Genomic DNA, 22,591 nt, shown 5'->3' with positions numbered 1-22,591 from the left:
ATACAGAAATGAACAACAATTCCAGGTGTGCCATTAGTTACAGCATTCTAACACAAATAGAAAAACTGACTTCCAGTGTTCCTCAATACACATCCAAAAGATGTGTGCTCTCAATATTCAGATATTTCCACCTACCCCCCAGAACATGGTTATGTTCCATACTGTAACATTTTTATTTCAAATCTTTGTTAAGATCTGCAAGGTGAAATCTGCTACATATGACTGCTAAAACTGCTTATTATTCTGTCCTCAAAGAACTAACTTTGGGATTAGATCTCTAGAAATCACAAGACATTATGGCATATGCTAGTTTTGAGAAATGGACAGTAAGATGGATATTAGGGGTTTTTTAACTGTGGTAAAATATCCCCAATGTAAAATTTATCCCTTTAACCAATTTTTAAAGTCTGTAATTCAAAAACTGGTTTATTAAGCATCTACTATGTACTACTCTCATACTAGGTTCTAGAGACCTACTGAACATGAATAAAGTATGATATCTATTCTCCAAAAATGTTTACTGTGATTCCTTGGCTTCACAGAAAAGCTGTGAAAATAATAATAATAATAATAATAATAATAAAATAATTAAAAATCCACTTGTTTCTCTTGTCCTACTTCAAGTTGAAGGACTCCAGCCAGACCAACAACGTAGCTTCCCTGAGATTTTTCTGCTAGAAAAATAGGCCAGCAGCTCTCCTACATCTGGAGAGGAGGTAAATCCAGAGTGCTGACATGGAAAAAGACCCTCTGTGGTGGGGTGCAAGAAGCCCAACTAACCCAGGCACAAATGTGTGGGTGTGCTTGTGTGTGTTTGGGGCAAAGTCCTTAATGAAGCCCAGCTCCTAAAGCCTAGGGTCCCTGGGGCTCTTTCTGAATTCCATATCCTTCTTATAAAGTCACTTTTCTTCCTGGGACTAGAATTAGTTTGAGTTGGTCAAATGCAAATGCAGGGTTTCTTAACACACTTATCCCCAACCTTGAGCTTCTACAGGCACCTCAGGGAAAGCTGTGCTCTAACAACCAGGCATGATAAAGGCCAAGGTCTAGTTCTTCAAATCATGTTGTGATTTTTGGAGTTTTGTTACTTAAGATATTTTGTCTGGGTTTTTTTCAAAGTAGATTACATAAAAGGCCTTATTCATTTGTTTTTAAATAAAAGCTTCCTTCAAAGGAAATAAAAATAATTTCATAACTCACATTAGGAAACTACACTAATAAATCTGAGCTTAGGTTTTTGCCTCATTAATTTATATGTACAGAACTAATCAACATCAGTGAAATCATTCTATTTAATACTAAATCATGCTGCTACAAAAATCCTTCCAAATCACTGACGTTAGGTTGTTAAAATATCCCAGCTTGTGGCCATAATCCATCTAGCCCACTAATAACAATATTATTATTTGAGACATAAGGCGTTCCAGTTCCTGGGTTCCTGTCTCTGTTTTTCTAATAACGTGAGAACAGTGAAGGAAGCGGTAGGGAGGCACAAGGTTAGATGAGGAAAAGAGACAAGAAGATAAAGAACTGAGATAAGTGATGTATTTACAAGTCAGCAAAAGCATCCTGGAGTTCATCTTTCAAATCAGATCTTTCTGGTAAACATCTATTACTATAATCGCCCACGTAATTCTATAATACCCTCATGAAACAGCTACTCTCCAATTTCAACAAAACTGGTTCAAGTGTTTTCTTTCCATAATAGTCACCTTTCCCTTCTAAATGCTCTCCTTCTGCCTCCTCACCTAATTCTCCTGCTCTGAATTATCAATAGCAGATGTCAACCCACTCTCCCCGAGACTTTACGATGATCATTTATCAGTTCGCAGGATCATTTAAAGTGCTTTGCTTTTGAAATAACTCAATTCCCCTGGCAGCAGAGATCACTTTTAACCCAAGGAAAAAAAAATGACATGTGAATGCATTTCTACATCCACCGCTCTCTGGAGTAGTGGTCAGTTAAAAGTAATCTGCCTGCCCTTCCCCCGACACACACTTCCATTTCCCATTTGTTTATTTGTGGTAGCAGAATCTTCAGGGTCTTATGTCAAAGTTTTTCATTCTACAGGTGGTGCAGTCAATCCATGGGTAGCCTCAATAATTTTGAAAACTGAAATAGAAGAGGTTAGAATGTATTAGAAGGCATGGCATCTAATAAGGTAAGTATTGTTTCATGATCCTTTAGTTTCAATTATATTTCAAGATGCCATTTACCAGACTGGCATAGTGGCACACACCTGTAAACCCAGGGGCTTGGGAGGCTGTAGCAGGAAGATCATGAGTTCAAAGCCAGCCTCAACAACAGCCTAGGAAGGCACTAAGCAACTCAATGAGACCCTGACTCTAAATAAAATACAAAATAAGGCTGGGGATATGGCTCAGTGGTTGAGTGCCCCTGAGTTCAATCCCCGGTACCCCATCCCCCGCAAAAAAAAAGGATGACCTTTCTTACTTTGGATCAAGGTCAAAAAAGTTTGAAAGTCACTGGCCTATACCTAAGGATATTTCCATTCCAGAAGCATTTATGAAGCACATACTATGGGCAAGGCACATTGTAGCGCTTTGGGATACAACATGACAAATCAGATCAAAAACCTCTGCCCCTATGGAGCTTCCATTTTAGCAGGACTGAAAGCCAACAGGCATTACAATGTAATTTGTAAAGAATGTTGGGAGACAACAGGTGGTTTTTCTTAAAAAAAAAAATAGAGAATGAGATAAAGGTGGGCCATAGAGAGGAGGTGCCATTTTATTTTTTCCCAGTGACACTCACCAGAGTCTTTATTTTTCCCTTTCATTAAATACACTGTGGTTTTAATCTTTTCAAAAATCCATGTGGATTCCTATTGGGCAAGCATCCTTATCATCGCTCTTTTCCATAAGCAAATTGTACAAAGGTGCACTCCCTTCTGCAGCCCCAGAGAATCAGTATCAGGGACTGGGATTGACCAGGCAGACCTGCTCCGAGGCCTCAGCTCTGACACCAATAATCCTTCTGCCCCATTTCCAAATCTAGAAAAAAAATGTCCTTACAGTCTCCCTTTGTGATCAGAAGTAATCTCCAAAGATTATTCTTTATCAAAAAAAAAAAAAAAAAAAAAAAAAAAAGCTAGGCTTTAACCAGATTCGTTTGTAAGTGTTCCTCCAGAGGTGTTAATGAACACTATATAAACCTCTTGGCCCTACAGTTACTAAACCCAAAGAATTAGCTTCTGTCTGGGGATTTCATAAGCAATCTCACATTACCTTTTCAGTAGCCACTATTCTGCCAGATGGGTTTTGATTGTTTTTGTTTTTTTATAAAACATTTCTCTTATTGATACTTCCATTCAGAAGATTAAAAAAAAAAAATCAAAGTAGAGAAAATCTGCTTCATACATTTCATGGGCCAGACCTGTACTGTGGAGCCTTCCTGTCTCCCAGAGGCCCCAGGAAGGGGCCTTCTCTGCTGCATGTCAGGCTGGGTCACTTCGAGAACAGTTTTAAATGGGGGTGGTACAGGGTTGCCTGTTTCGAGAAAGTGGCCTGGGAGCATAGACTTAAGGATTCTGGGCTAGGAGGAGTAGGTGAGGTGGGAGAACATTCTAGCAGAAAGGAGTCAAAAAAATAAAGACCCCAAGGCACAACAGCAAGACCCTGGTGTGGCTGGAAGGATAATCAAGGAACTACATTGATAATAGCTGCTTGATCCATCTTCCCCTCTGACAAAAGGGAGATATTAAAATTGCAGGGCTTAAACATAAAAGGAAAAAGGAGAAGGTTTTTAATCAAATTGTAAATGACACGGTGTTTCACTTCTCCTCTGTGCCTTTTCTTTCTCACAGAGTAGCAGTAAACACAGGAGACAGCCGCATTGTCTATACTGTGACTCCTCATAAGACAGCCCTTGGTTTTTTTCCTTTTTTAAACATGAGAATTGGGAAGGAAAAGGAAAAGGGATCAGAGTGGACATGCATTTTTGTGTCAGGACTGCTATTTGAGTTATCATGGAATCATTGTTTCATTCAGCAAATATTTATTCAATGGTTATTATGCAGCACATCGTGGGGGCCCAGAGCCCAGGTACACAAGACAATTATGGAGCAAGATTGAAAGCAAAAGTGCCATAAGATGGATTTTTAGGAACTGCAATGGTGATTCGATTCAGAGGAAGGAAATACTCTTTGCTGAGGGAAATTGGCCAAGTCTTCCTGTGGGAAGTAGTTTCTAAACCATATAATAAAAGATCCCATTTCCTGGGCATTCCAGATGACCTCTCCCGCTGACAACACCATGTTAATGAAGCCAACAAAGGTGCTGTGGTCAACAGCCAGCATCAAGTGCCAATCAGTGGCTGACGGGTCCTGGATGCCTAATGTGGTAGAAGCTTCAGATGACTGCAGACCACAGGAAAACTGCCCAGCTGAGCCCTTCCATAATCCTGACCCACAACTGAAAGCTACATAAAATGGTTATTTAAAGCCCCTCATCCTGAGGGTACTATATAGCAGTTAGGAACTGAAACCGGTGTATCTTGGTCAGTGGATTTTTAAAAACGGGTCATGGTGAGCCTCTCAGATGTTAGTGAAGGTTAGAGACAAGTCAGGATTCACATTTTCCTCCATTTCAGGTGCTGATGTGCACAAGGAGGGTGTAGATATTGGGGAGTGCACCCCTTAAGAAGTTGGTGCTGAACTGGAGCAGTATGGAGTCCTGGACTGAACCCTGGGACTAGTGGCTCAGAAAACCTGGGTTCTGTCCCAGCTCTACCACTTGGCAGCCCCAAGAAAGCTATATTCTCTGAGCCTCTCAATAAACTTACCTGCCCTATAAAAACACACAAAAACACTTCAGATCCTCTAAAGCTTATTCAGTGGTATTTTTAATTACTTTTAATTAAGTTCATTCATGCAGCTTAAAATCAAGTAATACCAAAGGCTTATCACGAGAAACAGTGAACCTCTTCCCTACCTCTCAGCCCCCGACTCCTGCTCCCAACAGTCACATTTAGCTGTTTCTTCTAGTAATCACCATCACCATCCTAAATACTATGATTTTTCTGAAATTTAATAATTCATCAGAAAGATGAGGTGCTACATCTCAGCCATTCCCTTTGAAAATCAGGAAATTTTACCTAAGATCTTGAATTTCTAGCTTCTTTTGAAAGCTCAGAGAATCTAGCAGGACCACATCTGATAATGGTCTGCTGTGGTGACTAGTTGGGACCCAGGTTCATCAAAGGCCAGTTTTTCCTACCCCTGGCCAATTTCACTAAAGCAAAAGACCTATTTGCCCGGCTCAGCATCATTATCCTAGGTAGCAGCCCTCCTGAAAGATCATGAATTGGTCAACATGCCAACCCACATGTTCCTATGAGCTTCCTCAGTGGAACTGTATCTGTATGAAATAAAATCCAGGATTATAAGTCACATACAATATGTTAGTTGCATAATAGGTACAACAATTGATAATAACATTTATATGAAAGATGAAAATCTCAGTTTTAAAGGGAAGGAAATATAGTTTGCAGAAACAACAGACCCATGAATAAAGTATCATGTAATGTTTAATAAAACTGCCTAAGTACGAAAGAAGAGAAGATAATAGGAGACAATATAGACCCGTAGACTCAGTCTACCAAACTAGCCTCAAATAATTTTTACAGTATTATATAGCTTATCTGGAACACAATAATCATATCTCTGTGAGGAATTATTTTCAAAACCAATAAAGCCTCCCAGTGAAATTCTTGGAGCCCAAAAGAAGAAAATGGAGCATACATAAGATAGTACTGGTGCTATCTGAAAAACTGTATTTTAAGAGTATTCACTGGTTAAACAAAAATTTGTTGTTGCTTTCTAAGTGCCAAACACTGACACATAGTGAAACACTGATTAATGAGACAGATCCACTTCAAAGAAAGTAACTAACAATATGAGTTTACTCATAATCCTATTTCTTTATAACTTTTTATAATCAAAGAGACAGGGACAGAGCCAGGTGCAATGGCGCATGCCTGAAATCCCAGTGACTTGAGAGGCTGAAACAGGAGAATTTCAAGTTCAAAGCCAGCCATAGCAACTCAGTGAGGCCCTGAGCAATTTGATAAGGCCTTATCCCTAAATAAAATACAAAAAAAAAAAAAAAAAAAAAAAGAAGAGAAGGGCTGTGGATGTGTCTCAGTGGTTAAGCACCCCTGGGTTCTATCCCCAGTACCAAATAGAGAGAGAGAGAGAAAGAGAGAGAAACTCAGAAGGCATTACTCTGAAAATATGGAAATTCTCCAAAGCCTGACTCAAAAAGATCTCTATAGTCCGGAATGCTATAAATGTGTTATAACTAGCAAAAATAATTTTTAAAGTGATGCTAAAATGCCTATTTTTTTATTTTATGAAAGCAACACATTAGTGTTTTAAAAGGTTGAATACAACTTACAAGAATAATCATAGTTCTCTGTCCTCCCTTCTCATCTCTCTCCAGTTACTCTCCCTATGGGTAAAATCATTTGTGATTCAAGACCTTTACTATGGAATTTACACACCTAATAACTCCCATACTGAAATAACTCCATTGACTTCCTGTTACAGCACAGGAGGATTTAGCTCTCTTGTACAGCCACGTTAGCTATACAACAGTTTTTAGTTTAACTAACATTCAGTGCTGACATTATTCTGCCAATGTGATTATTATTCACAGATGGGTGTAATAATACAGTAACAAATACTCTATTTTCTTAATGTTTTTCCTTAATGATAATAGTTCCATTGCTTTTTCATTTGTTTGGTTTTCTTTGTCTGCAGATCATTCTTCCTACAATTTCCAGTAGACTCTCTGCACAGACTGCAGAGAGGTCACATTAGCCTCAATAGTTTTCCTGGAGGCTACATTCTGGAATCTTCTCCTCTGCACTAGTCGCTTTTACATGTATTGCACTGCCAACCCTCTGGGTCCATACTTCATCGTTCCTGAGTTAGACCTCTGTTTTGTTTTTTCCTATGTACTCTTTCTTCTTGTCTTAATAGCTCATGTGGAAGTTATTCTCCCATGGCTTCCTGAGCATGGATTCGTGGAAATTTTTTTTTTCTTATGAGACTTTGAATATCTGGAAATTTCCTTATTCTACAGTCATAAATGGTTGATGGTTTGGACAACTATTAAGTTCTAGATGGAAATAATTTTCATTCCCTTCTGTATGGCATTCCTCACTGTTCTTCACAATAGCCATAAAAATAGCTATAATAATGGCTATTAGGAGCACAGTCCACTGATGGCACCAGGTGCTATCCCTTTGGAACCCTACCACAGTTGGTCCTGAGGCCGTGTTTCTCATAGGCTGTTCTCATATGAGAACATGGCAGGGATACTAATGGAATCCCACTGCGGCAAGATGTGGACTCCTCCTGTGGACAGTGTTGGCTCAAGGACTCCTCACTGACCTGGCCAGATCTTTCTTAGACCTGTGCTACCACCTGAGATCCTCCTACCCAGTCCTCCCTCCTTCCTGCCCTTCTCCTTCACAGAGGCCAGATATGCAGCATTCTAAAGGCCCCCTTACCTTCTCTGGCTCCTTCCCTTTTATCATTTATAGTTGGTTCCCCAGTAAATTTCTTGCACATCTAATCCTGTCTTGACATTTACTTCTTAGAAGACCCAAACTAACACAACTGGGCTTTGAGAACCAACTCACTCATTTCCTAGAAGACAAAGAGTATGCCATTCTGAGTGACGTGTAAGGGACAGAGAGTCTCCCGGCATAAACGGTGTCCCAGTTACTGATTATCTCACCCGGGGTAACCCGGGGAAGTGTTCTGGTGGAGAGGCATGCCATTGCTTAGGTACGATGATTTAGGCATTCCAGTGCCCAGAAGGAAAGGGGCACTGACTGCTTTTTATATTATATTGCAATCCTATGGAGAGGGAATGAGAAACTGAGGGCCATTATCAAGTAGTTAAAGGATCAATATGAGAGCAAGAATAACCCATTGGTAGCTCACAGAGAAGTCCTTATCTACTGCAATGGAGAAGTAGACAGAGGTTAGCAGCAGACTTAAGACCCAATAGAGTTGCAGGGATACTTAGATGTTCAGCCACAGCAGGACTTTCATGCTGAGGCCAGAAGGCTGACCAGGAAAATCTGGGATTCTGAAACTTGAGATGTGGTCACACCTGAGGAAGCTGGCTCTTCAGATTCCTTGGCATCCTTAGAGCTTACAGAAGTAGTCCATACTTCCCTGGTAAGAGATTACACTTTCCTATACTAAAGAGGTCTCGCTCCTAAAGCACAACAGGTACCGCTTCTAGGAGCTGACAGATCACTAAGATTGAATTCCAGTATAACCTACTTGGAGAGAGCCATGTCTGAACAAGGAGGAAAGAAATTATATACCCAAGTAGCTTCATGATTTAGCAAGTTTTACAAGAACCAGACCACTGGGATCAAATTTTGAAGGTCCTTTATCAAGGAACTAGAATATAAGACAGGACAAGAAATAATCCATTGACTAGGGGCACTTTTTCCAAAAATACGTTTAAAGCTCTGACCAAGGACCCAGGGGATGGGGTAAACTTGCTGCTAGGATGGCTCAGATATGCCCGGAGAAAGGGATGACCAATGTTAAGTAGATGGAAGTATCTGAAAACCTGGCCCTGAACGCTGGTACAGGAAGGACTAAACTAAGAAATATAGGTCTTCTGGAACCCATATATTATGTGAGCCAAATAACTCTCCAAGTAAGGCCACACACCAATCACTAAAGCCATCAGGAACACACCTGTCAGGGACACCAGCTCTTCTAAGAAATTCAGTGGTGGTGCTCTTCTCCAGGCCAGGCTGGTGGTAGGAGAGGGAGTCAGGGCTGGGCTGGGCTGGGCATGCACAGAGATACTAAGACCCTGAAGTAATAGAGAGCAGGTCGGGAGTCATGCTGAAGCTCTGGAAGCCAGGGAGTTGTAAAGATGCTTAATAAAGAATGGCTCAATAAAAAGTCATGACCCAGGGCCAGAGTTGTGGCTCGGTGGTAGAGCTCTTGCCTAGCATGTGTGAGGTACTGGGATCGATCCCTGGCACCACACAAAAATAAACAAATAAAAGTGAAGGTATTATGGGCTAGGGATGTGGCTCAAGCGGTGGCGCGCTCGCCTGGTGCGGCCCGGGTTCGAGCCTCAGCACCACATACAAACAAAGATGTGTCCGCCGGGAACTAAAAAATAAGTGTTGAAATTCTCTCTCTCTCTCTCTCTCTCTCTCTCTCTCTCTCTTTCTCTCTCTCAAAAAAAAAAAAAAGTGAAGGTATTGTGTCCATCTACAACTAAAAATTAAAAATTTAAAAATTTTTAAGAAGTCATGATCCCTTGCTCATTTCCCCAGACTTAGCCAATTTTCTCATCTCATAACACTGATGAAAGAGGTGACCAGGTCCCTGGGCAAAAGAACCTTGCTTACCACAGAAATTGCCTCAGTTCTTCGCATTTGATGTGACATTTCACATCCTCTGGGTCTAAGAAATTTTTTTATTACTTCACCATTTCCTTTATTTTTATTTCAGTTACTTATTGCTGTGAAATACTGAAACCTCCTCCCCAGTATAGTGTTTATTTTTTTCCTCTTCATTCTGAGGGCTAACTGGGCCTTTTGGGGTAGTTCTGCTCTGTGCTGTATAGCAGAAGTCATTCATGTGGTTAATTCGGTTAGGATTCAGTTAGCCTGACCAAGATGCACTTTTATTCCCCAGTGTCTCCGTCCACACGACCTCTCATCTTTCAGTAAGAGTGTCTGCCATAAATTTGTTTAATACGGTTAAGTTTCTGCTTTGACATCCACTTTCAGGTCTGATGTCGTTGTTTGAGACCCCGTCATGCCCTGTCACCTTTGGCCTCATTAAAACTTCTCTGTATGATTGATTGTGATTTATCTTGTTTGTTCCTCACCCCGATGACCCAAATTCCAAAACATCCCCCTAACAGACCACTTAATGATCAACACTTAGAATCATGTAAATCATGTCCTCCTTTGCATTTATTTTCTTTAAACCAGCCTAGCCACAACCCCACAGGAAGGCCAAGGGAATGACACCAGTGAACCTTCATGAAAGCACGGTCCCACAGGTCCTTTCCTTTCCCCTTTCCCATCTTCCCTCTTCCTCTCCTACCCATCCACTGGTTGAGCTCCCCATCACCAGAAGATTTTTCATCGACCTTCAGTTGGTGCCCTCACCTCTCTGAGACCTATGAATAATACATTTTTTCAGTTACATATATTCTGATTTCACCTCCTCACCGTGTCTTGATGGACATATACACCTGAACCTAACTCCCCTGAACTCCTCCACTCATCAGGACTCTCCTAAAGAGTGACTATCTTGGCTTACGGCCACTCTCGAGTAAATTAAAAGTAAACTATAACAATGGAAACCACAACATAGCCCAAGTATCAAAGCTGGCTTTTAAGAGGGAGTGACCCAACAGGAAAAATTCCAATGTGCACAGACTTATCCACTTTTTACTTGCCTACTATCCCATTGGCCAAAGCAAGTCACATAGTCAAGCCCTCAGTTCACATGGGAGGCAAGTGTACAAAGGTGTAGACACTGAGCGACATTTTCAGTAGGGGAAACTGGTACAACACTGCTTGCTCCCTTTTTTGTAACTCCTGTTATTTGAATTCTACACCTCTGACTGCTCCACTGATTATCTTACATTTTTCCACTATTTTCCATCTCTTTGCCTTCTTGTTCTACTCTAAGGGAGATTCATAAACTTCATTTTCCAAACTTTCTACTAAAACTTTCATTTCTGCTATAATGTATTTAATTTCAAAATATTCCTTTTTCATCCCTTGAATATTTGATATATTACCCTGTTCCCATTTTCTAGATCTTCTCTGATCTCTTCAAGAAGATTAGTGTAAGTTGGGGTTTACTGTTGTTACTGTTGTCTTTTTCCCCCCTCCCTGCCTAATCCATTTTTCTCTAAGTAGCTTTCTTCCCTCCTGTTTTTTTGAGTGGGTCTCAGTCTTTCATGTGAAAGGCTTTCTTCAGATGTCTGTTTATTCTTGATTGCCTACTCATATTAAGAGATGAGAAACAAAATCCTAATTGGGAGGTGTGAGCACATGGATGTGGTTTGTTGACTTGAGCTGTGCTGTACCGTGCACTACCTTGACCATTTATTGTGGAACTTCTAAGATTGGCATCTGTGATCTTTCCTCATGAGCTCATCAGACTTCCTGGGAAAGGGTCTTCCAGTCGTCCCTGCCTCAGAGTAGAAGCAAACTCAGCATTCTGAGAACCTGGAGAGGAGAGTTCTGGGATGGGCCCAGCTCTCAGTTGCGTGTGTTTTCTGAATCTGTATCAGTGTGGTGCTCACTCATGCCCCAAGTGTGCTTCATGTTCCATAGTCCACACACCTTTCATGTGATACTCTGCAAATATTAACTCCCCGTTTCCCTCCTTGAACAAGGAGGGGCAAATGTCCAACAATGAAGACTGGTTTTATAGACCTAGAAATGTATTGTTTCTTAAACAGCTTTCAACTATTTCTCCTCATTTTAGCCAATCATTCCCTTTACCCCCAATTCCAGAGTAACTGGATTTGCTTCTTTCAGCCCTTTGAAGGTTCTGCAATCATCAGATTGGCTGTTGGCTTCTCCTACTGCCAATTTAGTGGTCAGCTTTCCAGGTCTGCTAAATCAACTCCATAAACATTTGTCCATCTGCCCTTCAAATTCCAAAATACAGTTATTCTGCTCACTCCAGATCTCTCTGTGTGTGTCTGTGTGTGTGAGTGTGTGTGTGTGTGTGTGTGTGTGTCTTTCTTCAGTTGAATTTAATGAGGCTTCAACAGGGAACAAAGTTGATGGGTGAGTTCAATCTGCTGTCTTTCCTCAGAAATAGTATTTGGTGTTTCTCTGTTACATCAGTGACACGTATCACCTACAGAAAATTGAAAATCTAGATAATCAGAAAGGACAAAATAACCTGTAATCCCACCATCCCCAAATAACCCAAATTCTCCTTTCACACTGTATGGGTGTAGGCAGAAGCAGAGTATGCTTTCCCTCACATAGCAAATATGTGCACAGCTCCTCTCTCCAGGCCCTGTGAGGTTCTGGGTATATTGGAAAGTAAGATAAACATGGCTCCTTCCTCCCAGCTTGAGATCTCTGGGGGGAAACTAATAAACCACTTCAATAAAATGTGTGAAGTACTATTAAAGGGTAGTACAGTATTTGGGAGGAAAAGAAGGAAGAACTATAAAACCCATTCTTGGACCTGCATACCAGGCAGAGTTCCTGGGAGACAAGATAAAAAGGCCTGCAAAGTGTACGTTACTTACTTATACAGCAGAGATATGGAAAAAGCATAACACAACTGATTTGTTTTTCTCTTAACAATATACCACGTGCAACTTATAGAAAACCAAATGTCCACCTTTCAATAATCATTTAGTTTTGCACTGGACAAGTGTAACACTGTTCTTTAAACTGATCATTTTACAACATATAGATTATTTCCAATTCTTACGAATAACCCATCACCTGTGGTAAACTTTCTCTGAATGAAATTTAATAAGACTAAAAGTTCAAAACTAAGCTACAAAAGATGACAGGAGGTGGCTGGCCTAACAGTAATGTGCACGAGAGGGGAAAGCCTGAGAGGTTTTAGCTGATGACAAACTCATCTGAGCCAGCCATGAGGTGACAGCCAAAACTGTTTAATGCAATCTTGGACAGCGTGAAAATGACTCGGTGTCTAGAGCAAGCAATGTAATCACTCAAGTCGACTGTACATCTGGGGCACCTCTTTGCTCTACACAGCAAATGTTAAAAGAGGCATTGGAAATTCCCAGACCTCTTTTTTCATCTTTTTGTCCTTTTCTACCAGGGCTTCCGAAGTACTGCATCCTGTTTTGTGATTTGTCAAATTGTTTCACCTGCCCTGACTTCAGAAGGGCTATTTCATATAGAACTACACAATGTGCTTCCTACTTTGTGTGTCTGACATGTCTAGCCCAGCAGAAAGGCCCACTCCCTAGTTTTATAAATAAAACTTTATTGTAACCCAGCATGTGTCCATTCATTAACATATTGCTTATGGCTGTTCCCTTGGTGCAACAGACTGAGAAGTTGCAACAGACGCTACATGACCCATAAAACCTGAAACTTAGTCTTCTGCAGAAAAAGCTTGTCAGCCTCTGATCTCATCTGAACAGTTTTCCCCAACATTCTTCCTGTCCCTCAAAACTGAGGCACTTATACATTCTATTGCAATTATTTGATGATTATCTCTCCCTCGCTAATCTGTGACATGGTGACAGAGGTCTTACCTTAATTCCCCATTTTTTTTGGCAGCAACGTAAGTGAGATTTGCCACCCTAAAATCCCAGCCACAGTCAATACCCACTCCCCTTCTAGAGGGAGAGGCAAAGCAGCAGAATCAGAGTGAGGGCTGTTCTTCTCTCAGTTCACAGAGACTTGGAAATGCAACCCCAGAGAAGAAGGATCGAAAAGGCCGCCCACATTCGGGCTTCCTCAGCAGCCGGCGTTAGGAACACGGGAGGAAGCTGTCTCTCTCATGCAGACCAGTGTCCTTTTAGTAAGAAATACTGCAATAACTTGTGTTTGACTTAATTTCAGGGAGAAGGTACCTGACACCAGAGTGAAAGACCCTTACCACCATTCCCCTACCTCTACAAAATCTGTCAGGAAGGCCAGGGGTAGCAAATGGACACCATGAAGGAATTTGGGACACTTGAAGAGAGGAAGGGGTTGAAAGGAGAGGATCATGGGATGAGGAATCCAAAGAGAAGAAGGGCTAAGGGAGGGAAGGAGGACCCCCAAATGGCTCTGCAAGGGCCTTGATGCAGTGGGCACTGCCTCCACCAGCCCTTCCCCCACTGGGACTTTAAAGCCGTCCCCTTAAAACAAAGAGCCTGTAACTACAGCTCAGGAGCCAGAGTTGGAGGCCTACCTCCAGCACCTCGTCCTTAGTCATCTATACCCATCACCTTCCCTCATGAAGGACAATGGCACAGAGGCAGACTCCACAGACAACCCAAGGCCCGTCCCTCTGCGGGGAGACAGGTCCACTTTTCCATCCCGTCTCCTCCACCCCATCCTTAAGGGTCAGATGATTGAGGGGCCTAGTCAAAGGTTTCATTGTGTTCCACAGCTTCCTGCCCCACAGGAAGCTCTCAAGAAATATCCCTGACTCAATGTCCAGCTCCGCTGTCTTTTGTGAGCATGTTTTAGAATTTCACTCTAATGAAAGGGAAACTATTTAGGAAGAACATAGTAGCTTTTTCAAATATTAGAAAAGTTGTTGTCTTGGTCTATTTTCCGCTTCTAGAACAGAATATCATAGACTGGATGGCTTAAAAGGAAATGTATTTCTCACAGTTCTGGGGTCTGGGAAGTCCAAGGATTCCATCTGGTGAGGGCCTTCATGTTGCATAATCACACGGTGGAAGGACACACAGCAAGAGAGCATGTACAGGGGCTGGGGATGTGGCTCAAGCAGTAGCGCGCTTGCCTGGCATGCGTGCGGCCCAGGTTCGATCCTCAGCAGCACCACATACAAACAAAGATGTTGTGTCCACTGAAAACTAAAAAATAAATACTAAAAAATTCTCTCTCTCTCTCTCTCTCTCTCTCTCTCTCTCTCTTGAGAGAGAGAGCGAGAGCGAATGCACATGAGAGAGACTGAGAGGATGCTGAAGTTTCAAACCCACTCCTGTAATAACAACCCTCATCCATTCATGAGGACAAAGTCCCCTGACCTAACAACCTCCCATTAGGCTCCGCTTCTCACTACCATGGCACCAGCAATTAAATCTCAACACAAGTTTTGGAGGGGACAAGCATTCACAGCACAGCTGTTGTCTTGTCAAAGGGTGATTGACTTTATTCTTTGAGATTTAGGAAAGCAAAGAGACAACCAGGAGTCCAGTCCTGTACAGCAGCAGATTTCAGTGCATTACAAAAGACAAAATCAAGCTGGAAACTTGAGAAGAGCTGAGTTCGCCTTACTGAAGAGAGTAGAGCAGAAGGTAGATGACCCCACCAGGGTTTGTCCCAGGGAGAAATGTGGCCTGGAATTTCCCAGGTCCCTCTGACTCTAATATTTTAATCATCCACTAAAAAAGTGCACATATAGACATGGAAATAATATTTGCATAACCACTATATTCAACATACCTCAGTGCTTCAGTTTATTTTGTGAATAACTATAATGACAGTGGGTCATGGCTGATATTCTGACATCTCTACTTTAACCAATAACATCTATTTAGACTGTGACCACAAATTTCACTAAATATTTATTTTCTTTAGCTCATGTATTATATTACATCAATCATAAACTTGAGTCTTTCCAACACCAAACTGGGTCCCAAAAAGGTACTTGATAGTACATATTACAAAAATTAGGTTATTTTAAACATGGTTTGATAATTTTGGGCAAATGCTATTAAAGTAATTTCAAAGAAGAGTCCATCCTATTGAATGCCATAGGTGCCAAACTGAGAAGTTAGATGACGTTACACATTCTAAAGCATTTGTTTGATTCTCTTCTAACTGGAGAGGATCATTTCTTAAATATTTATTGCTATGATTATCATTATTGATGGTAAATTCATATCTCACTGCCATGGCATGGATGAGTACCCCCGAGAGGTCCATGTGTTAAAGGATTGTTCCCCACGATGGTGCTGTTGGAACATTCTGCTGACTTTTTAGGAGGTGGAACCTTGTGGGAGGTCCTAGGTCATGGGACTGTACCCTCAAAGGGGACTATGGGACCTGAGTCCCTTTCTCATGCCCATTTGCTTCCTGGCTGATGAGGTAACTGGTTTGTTCTCCACAGACCTCTGCCATGATGTGTTGCCCTCCCAGGGTCCCAAACTATAGGGTCACAGGTCATGGACTGGAACCTCTAAAACTGTAAGGCAAAGTAACCCTTTCTCTTTTTAAGTTATTTATCATAGATACTTTGTTATAGAAATGGGAAGCTAACTAATATACTTACCTTTATAGGACTTTTTGCATTTTTCAAAACATATTGGCATGTATGATGTGGTTTTAATTCTCACAATACCTGGAAGGGAAGCAACAGGGTAGAGATTGTTGTCTGTCCTGAGTGATTTGTTCCTACCTGCTTTCAGCATAATAGGATCATGGCTCAGCAGTAGACAGTAATTCCCAGACTCCTTTGCATACACGACTGGGTTCTGCCAAGGGGAACTGAGTGGAAGTGAAGAAACAACTTCCAGGTCAGGAAGTTGATAAAGGCCCTGTTCTCCCTCCTACTCTCTTCCCCTGCCCACTGAATGAAAATGGGATATTACTTGCTCTAGAAACTCACAGAGGTTGTTTGTACATAGAGTTAGGAACGTTTTCACTATTTTTCTTCACTGAAAAATTTCTCCCAAGATAAAGCAGGAAAAAGCAAACTATAAGCATTTAATTTACAAGAAGATGGACATATTGAAATAAGCAGAAAATATTTTGCATATACATTTATTTATTCATTAGAAGTAGATGGAATAGTTCCTCTGTGTCAAATACTGACATAAACCCTAAAAATTTGAAAATAAATATATGTAGTCTGTGCCCTCAAATAGCCACAAATGAGTAAATAAATGATCCACTCTGCAAGTTGTTGTCCCCAAATTGGACAATAAACTGGTTTATCCAAGATGGAGGTGAGAAGAGATATATATTTCCTTCAGATTAACTTTGTACCCACTGTGTATCAAAATAGAGCATATAAAATGTATATTATGGTTCTATTTAAATATAGGTTACAAGTACAATGTTTCTTGTAACATTTCTGGAGAAGATGTGCATTTTGGAGGATTTAATAACAATAGGCGTTTTTAGTCATCCCCTCTTTATCTGCTACCCTCCCAATAGACATATGTTCTATGTCCTCCTACACCAAAAATTCCTTTATATCTAAAAAATATAACCTTCACTGAAAGAAAGTCACCTTTTGCACAAATCGATTATAATAAAATTATGGTTTAGAGCAATGATCTTTTTGAAAAACTAAGATAACTCAGAAAGTTCCTGTGTGCAAAGCTGTGACTGACTACATATGCAGGTGTCACGGTTCACTCATTTTACACTTGAGAAATGCACACTGACCTTATTTAGATGCTTATCAGTTTACATTTTCCATCTTCAACTCAAAATAATTGATGTTGTTAAAGTAGTGCTATGATTTTTAACATTATTTTATTAGTTCTTTTCCTATTTTAAATTTTTTCTTGGATTTGTCTGTAATCTTCATAAAATATTGTCTTCAATCAGCTATTCAAAGAGGAGTGAGTCAAGCTCTTTGAAAAACATTTAAACTAGTTCTGATTGAGTGGGGATTGCATTCAGTCATGTTCTACAAAATACATTACCTTTCAACCCAGCCATGTACCACATACATTTTAATGAGAGGTAAATTTGTAAAGTGCTTCCTAAAAGTACATAGTATATATAATTTGAACTTACATGTAGTAGATGATTTGCTTACACTTATTACTTGGGGAATGAAAATTCAACCAGATAGCAAATACATATATGCCTAAAGCTAACCAAGAGACTCCACCACTCACCCCATTTTGAAAACATCTCATAATGCTCTCTATAGTGAATACAGATAGTTTTAGATTGGAAGTTTTTACAATGGAGTCATAAATTTGGTGATGAACCTTAAATATTCACTGTAAATGTCAGATGCTACATCATTATGTTCACTGGTTTTTCTATCTGGATAGGATTTGGTATTTCCTGTTCCAAATGGCTAGAAAGACTGGCAAGGAGAGAAAATCCCAGAAGCACAAATTTATAAAGGCAAAACAAGGTTATTCAGTAGCCAGAAGCCACCCCCTGAGCAGCTACCAAGGGCATGATACCATTTTAGGAGAAGCAGGTAAAGGGAACAAGGCTCCCTCATTTAAGGAACTGTCCAGCTAGTGGTTAAATAGAAGGGGAAATGCGGTAAGAGGCACCAGAGTGAAGCAATGTACTGTGGGATTCCAGAGAAGGGAAAGGTAGCATTCAGGTATGGGGCCAAAAGAGTAAGCTTGCTGGTTCTTGAAGAATGGGTAGGACTTTTATAAGCAGACTCCTGACTTGTTCACACAGTGACAAACTGGGACTGCCAGGGAGCAAGGACATAAGCATGGGCTCCAGGTAGGAGGCTCTTCCTCTCACCCAGGCAGAATCCCATAGTGGCTTGGACCTCAGCCACAGCCACAAATAAAGGTGGAAGGGGTTTGATTCTGGATACATTATGGTAGGTAGAGCTCTAAGACTTGTCAAAAATTAGAAATAAGATGTGAGAGAAAGGGGAGAGTTGAGATTTGGGGCCCAACAAACAGGAAAAGCTGAGTGCCATAACAGAGACGGCAGGCATTGGGTTTTAAACGTGTTACTTGTAACTCACCGATTAGACAGCTAAGAGGACAAGACAGTTATCTCTCCAGGTTTGGAGCTCAGGGGAGAAGTCCCAGCTGGAGACACAAAATTTGAAATTATCAGGTTACAGAGACTGTTCAATGGGATCCCTAGAGTAAATCTAGACAGGACACCCTGGACACAGCCCTGGCCCCTGCACTCTTTCCAGATGAAGTGATAAGGAAGAAACAACAGAGAAGGAAAAGGAATCACTAAGGAGCTAAGAAGAGAAACAAGAGAGAGCAGGGGTCTGGAAGCCAAGTTGAGGAAGTGTGACAAGAAGGGGGGCTTTAGATGTGCGGAGGCTTAGATGCATGCCGCACAGGACAGATCAGCCAAGACACGAGCTTCCACGCTGCACTGAACACCAGTCAATATTGACAAGCATCTCCTGCGGGCAGGCAGGGCTGGAGATACTTGTATCTTCAACTTGGTGTTGATCCTCTCAGAAACCCAGGGGCAAAATAAAATCTCAAAAGTGCTCCTGGGGCTAGACTCCAAAACTTAATGCTGGTTTTTCAAGAACATCAAGAACCCTATTTCAAGAGCCATGAAAGCTGAGCAGACCATTTTTAAGCCAGAGAAGCAGAGAAATTCCTCTTGAAGGTGTCTCTCCCACTCCACCCTACCCTCCCCAACACACAGTTTTGTCAAGGCTCATGCCTATACCAGGAACCTGGGAGAGGATCATGGAGACCTCCACTGTGAACAGAGTCCCCCATTATTTGTCCTGCTGTTTGTTTGCCCTGCCTCCTAGCCTCCAGGCCATCAGACAAGGATTCTGGAATCTCTGTGGGGTTCAAGTGTCCATTCTCCCCAGTATTCCTAAGCCACTTGAAAATTAGTGGAAACAGAGAGGTGTGGGGTGGGGTGGGCCAGCTTTGTCCTTCACCATCATTAGATCCCCAGATGGTAATTAATATGCTAAGGGATCCCTGGTCTCTAACTCTGCACAAAAGCAACATCTAGCCTCAGCAGAAATATTCTATTACCAAAATCTGCAGAATAAGTTTTCTCTTTTTCAGATAAGGTAAAAAATGAACTATCCAACCCTCTACCCCCTACACACATCTAGAAAGAACATTGAAAACAGAATTAAAGAATTTCACACAACAAAGCAAATTTAAGATACCCTCCTAAATAATGGCAACTTCTAAATGAGATACAAAAATGACTAAATTCCAAGCCTGAACAAATTTGAAAGGAAACTTAATATTTTACAACAACTAACATTGTGTTTGCAGCATCAGCAAAACCAAGCCTAGTGTCTATCAGTCACTAATTTCTTATGAATACAAAGTCCACTGCACTTCTAGGACAGATGGTTAGTGTTGGCAATTTTTTTGTGTAATTCCTCAAAAATGTAACTGAAAAGTTAACCACAGGTCAAAAGTGGACACAAGAACCTAAAATGTGTTAATCATTTGAAATACCAGAGCACCAGAGAGTTCTTGCAATTCCTCATCTTATAAATGCAATTTGGTCAATATAATAACAACCAACTACTTTTGTGTACATATAGTCTGTTGTATGCACTCTAAAAAATAGATCTTGTATCATTTAAATATTAAATAGTGATTTTACAAGACAGGTGTATCAGATCCCCCCAAGCTAGTCCACTAATCTCCTATTTGTTTGTGACATGAACTGACCATTTGCTTAAGTCTTCTTCAAAATATGAGGCAGTTCTACCCATAGTTTTTCTACTACCTACCATCAACTGGTGATGGTTAGAGCTTATTAGTTCCTTAAAAGGACTTACAGAAGAAAAAAATTAAACAAGTAACCCTATGAGAAGATATATATATCTATATATAGATAGATATATATATATAGATATATATATATATATATGATCAGCAAAATCACAACTTGTCAAATAAATTTGACATTCTTGCATGACCGATGGTAACAAACAGGGTTGTGAAGCAGACATGCAATCTAATTTCACCATTATTACATTACCAGCAGCTCAGAGCACTAAAGCAACTCAATAACCCAGTATTGTTCTGCCTCAATTATCTATGGCTTTCATTAAAAGTGTTTAGAAAGTCTTCATCTTGAATTTGTTCATAATATGTGGCTTTATTCTAAATTGAAAAATCTATCTTCCAGTAGATCCACAAGTCACCCAAAAGGGGTACGGAAAGGACTGGCATGAGCCCTCAAACCAATAGGGATTTGAACATTAAGCAGAAAAGGAGGAAGCAATAATTGAGAGACAGTTTTATCATGGCATATCAATATTTCCTGCTGTCAAAATATATGAGATCTTTTGCACAAGGGTATTAAAATTACTTTTGTCAGGCTAATAATCTCATCAGTTAAGAATCCTTTCAACTAGAGACAGCATTGGGGAAATACAGATGTTGCAGACACAATCTATACCATCCTGCAGTTGGTTCTGTATTGTTTGTGCCTAGCTTTGTTTAAGACTGTGTAAAGGGGTCCTCAGATCCTTGGTGACTGAGTAAGGTTGGTGTGAATGTTGTCCTCTGCCCTAGGGCAGAAGGAATCTCCAAACACGGGTTAAACCCGACCCTCCCTGAGGTGCGGATTTGACACCTTCGCATTTGAAGCAGTGTGCCCTTGTGCCTCAAGTAAAAAAGGTTTTAACGGATTAACACTGATCTCTGGCTGATTGCAATGCCCGCCCGTCTGTGTAGCTTGTGAACGCACTTGTTTCTTTCATCCATCCTCCTCATTCTCTCCCTACTGCTGCCACAAGGAAATCCCTGCCACTCTTCCCTCTAGAATTCCTCAACACCAGAGAAAGTTATCTTTCCTTACAGAAGAAACTGATTCCTATTTCCTTTGGATAAATGCGCTCCAAGGGGCACTCACTCGCGCGCTCTCTGAAGGACTTCCCTGCAGGTCCTAACTCCACGCCTTCAAGGACAGCCCAAGCTGCTCACTTGCCTCGCGAGGTGCGAATCCTGAGTGACCCCACAAAGCAGTTCAAGCGAGGCCTCGTGTGAGAGCTGGAGACTCAGGCGCCCCTCGTGCTTCTGGCACCTCTCAGACCCTCTCTCTCCCCCTCGCACTCACCAGAAGAAGGTTGTGCGCCACCAGGTACCCAAGGCTCGGGCTGCCCCGGACGCCTGGGGCCAGGCGTCCGGTGGCGTAGCCGTGCCAGGCCACCACGTAGGGGTTGTCGATGGTGATCCAGTATTTGACCTGGCCACCGAAGTGGCGGAAGCAGAGCTCGGCATAATCCCTGAAGTGTTCCGCCAGGGCGCGGTTGGCCCAGCCGCCGTAGGCGTCCTGCAGGCTCTGGGGCAGGTCCCAGTGGTACAGGGTGACCACGGGCTCCACGCCCAGCTCCCGCAGCCGCTCCAGCAGGCGCCGGTAGTACCGTAGCCCCTCGCGATTGGGGGCTCCCGCGCTGCCATTGGGGAGCACCCGCGCCCACGAGATAGAGAAGCGGTAATGGGTGACTCCAAGATCGCGCAGCCCCTCTGTGTCTCGGAAGACGTTGTTGTAGCCGTCGCTGGCCACGTCCCCTGTGGCGGGCGGGGGAGGTGATGGAGCGCCCGACGGCAGATCAGCTGTCGGGGGATCGCCCAGGGTCCCCGGAGGGTGATGAGTGAACGTGTCCCAGATGGATGCGCCCTTGCCATGCTGCCTCCAGCCACCCTCGGTCTGGTAGGCGGCGCTGCCCACCGCCCAGAGGAAGCCGTCGGGGAAAGTGTCGTGGAGCAGGTCTGCAGCCTCCGGAGCCGCAGGGCGCGCGAAGCGGGCCCAGGTCTGCGCGCCGTCGCCGGGCTCGGCGCGCAGGCAGCGGCCGCTCAGGGCCAGCAGCAGCAGCAGCACCAACCGCTGAGGCTGCCGGGTGCGCAGAGGGGCGCGGGCCGGCATGCTGCGCGGGAACCTGGTGCTGGGGCCCCGCGCCGTGCCCCTTTATGCCTGCGTCGCTCAGTCCCGCCCGCCCCAGCCGGCGCCCACCCCCGCTCCCCATGGGCCCCGTGGCAATAATTACCTATGAGCAGGCGCCTCCCTCCGCCCTGGCATGGGAGGGGGACCAGGGCGCAAAGGGCGAGGGGCGCCCCGGGACGCAGCGCGACAGCCGGTCAAGTGCGGCCAGTGTTGATTGCGGACGTCGGAGGAAGGGCACCTGTTCCTCGCAGATCATGGGAGCCCCACAGGATATTTCCGCGACGC

The 22,591-nt window shown here is 42.5% G+C and overlaps 1 protein-coding gene across 1 annotated transcript in view; it reads right to left on the bottom strand.

The window, feature by feature from the left end:
- The window catches only part of KL (klotho), a gene marked incomplete at both ends in the record, with an annotated part of 44,150 nt that extends 21,862 nt beyond the window's left edge, over positions 1-22,288 (bottom strand). Inside the window, one exon of the mRNA XM_081305589.1 lies at positions 21,479-22,288. Within this exon, the coding sequence (XP_081161715.1) occupies positions 21,479-22,288 (810 nt within the window). The remainder of the gene's footprint in view (positions 1-21,478) is intronic.
- Positions 22,289-22,591: the final 303 nt, after the last annotated feature.

This window comes from Spermophilus citellus, assembly GCF_964194105.1.
Source record: "Spermophilus citellus genome assembly, chromosome: 1".
Classification (NCBI taxonomy): Eukaryota; Metazoa; Chordata; class Mammalia; order Rodentia; family Sciuridae; genus Spermophilus; species Spermophilus citellus.
Note: the sequence above shows the minus strand (reverse complement) of the source record. Positions and strands in the feature narration are given on the sequence as shown.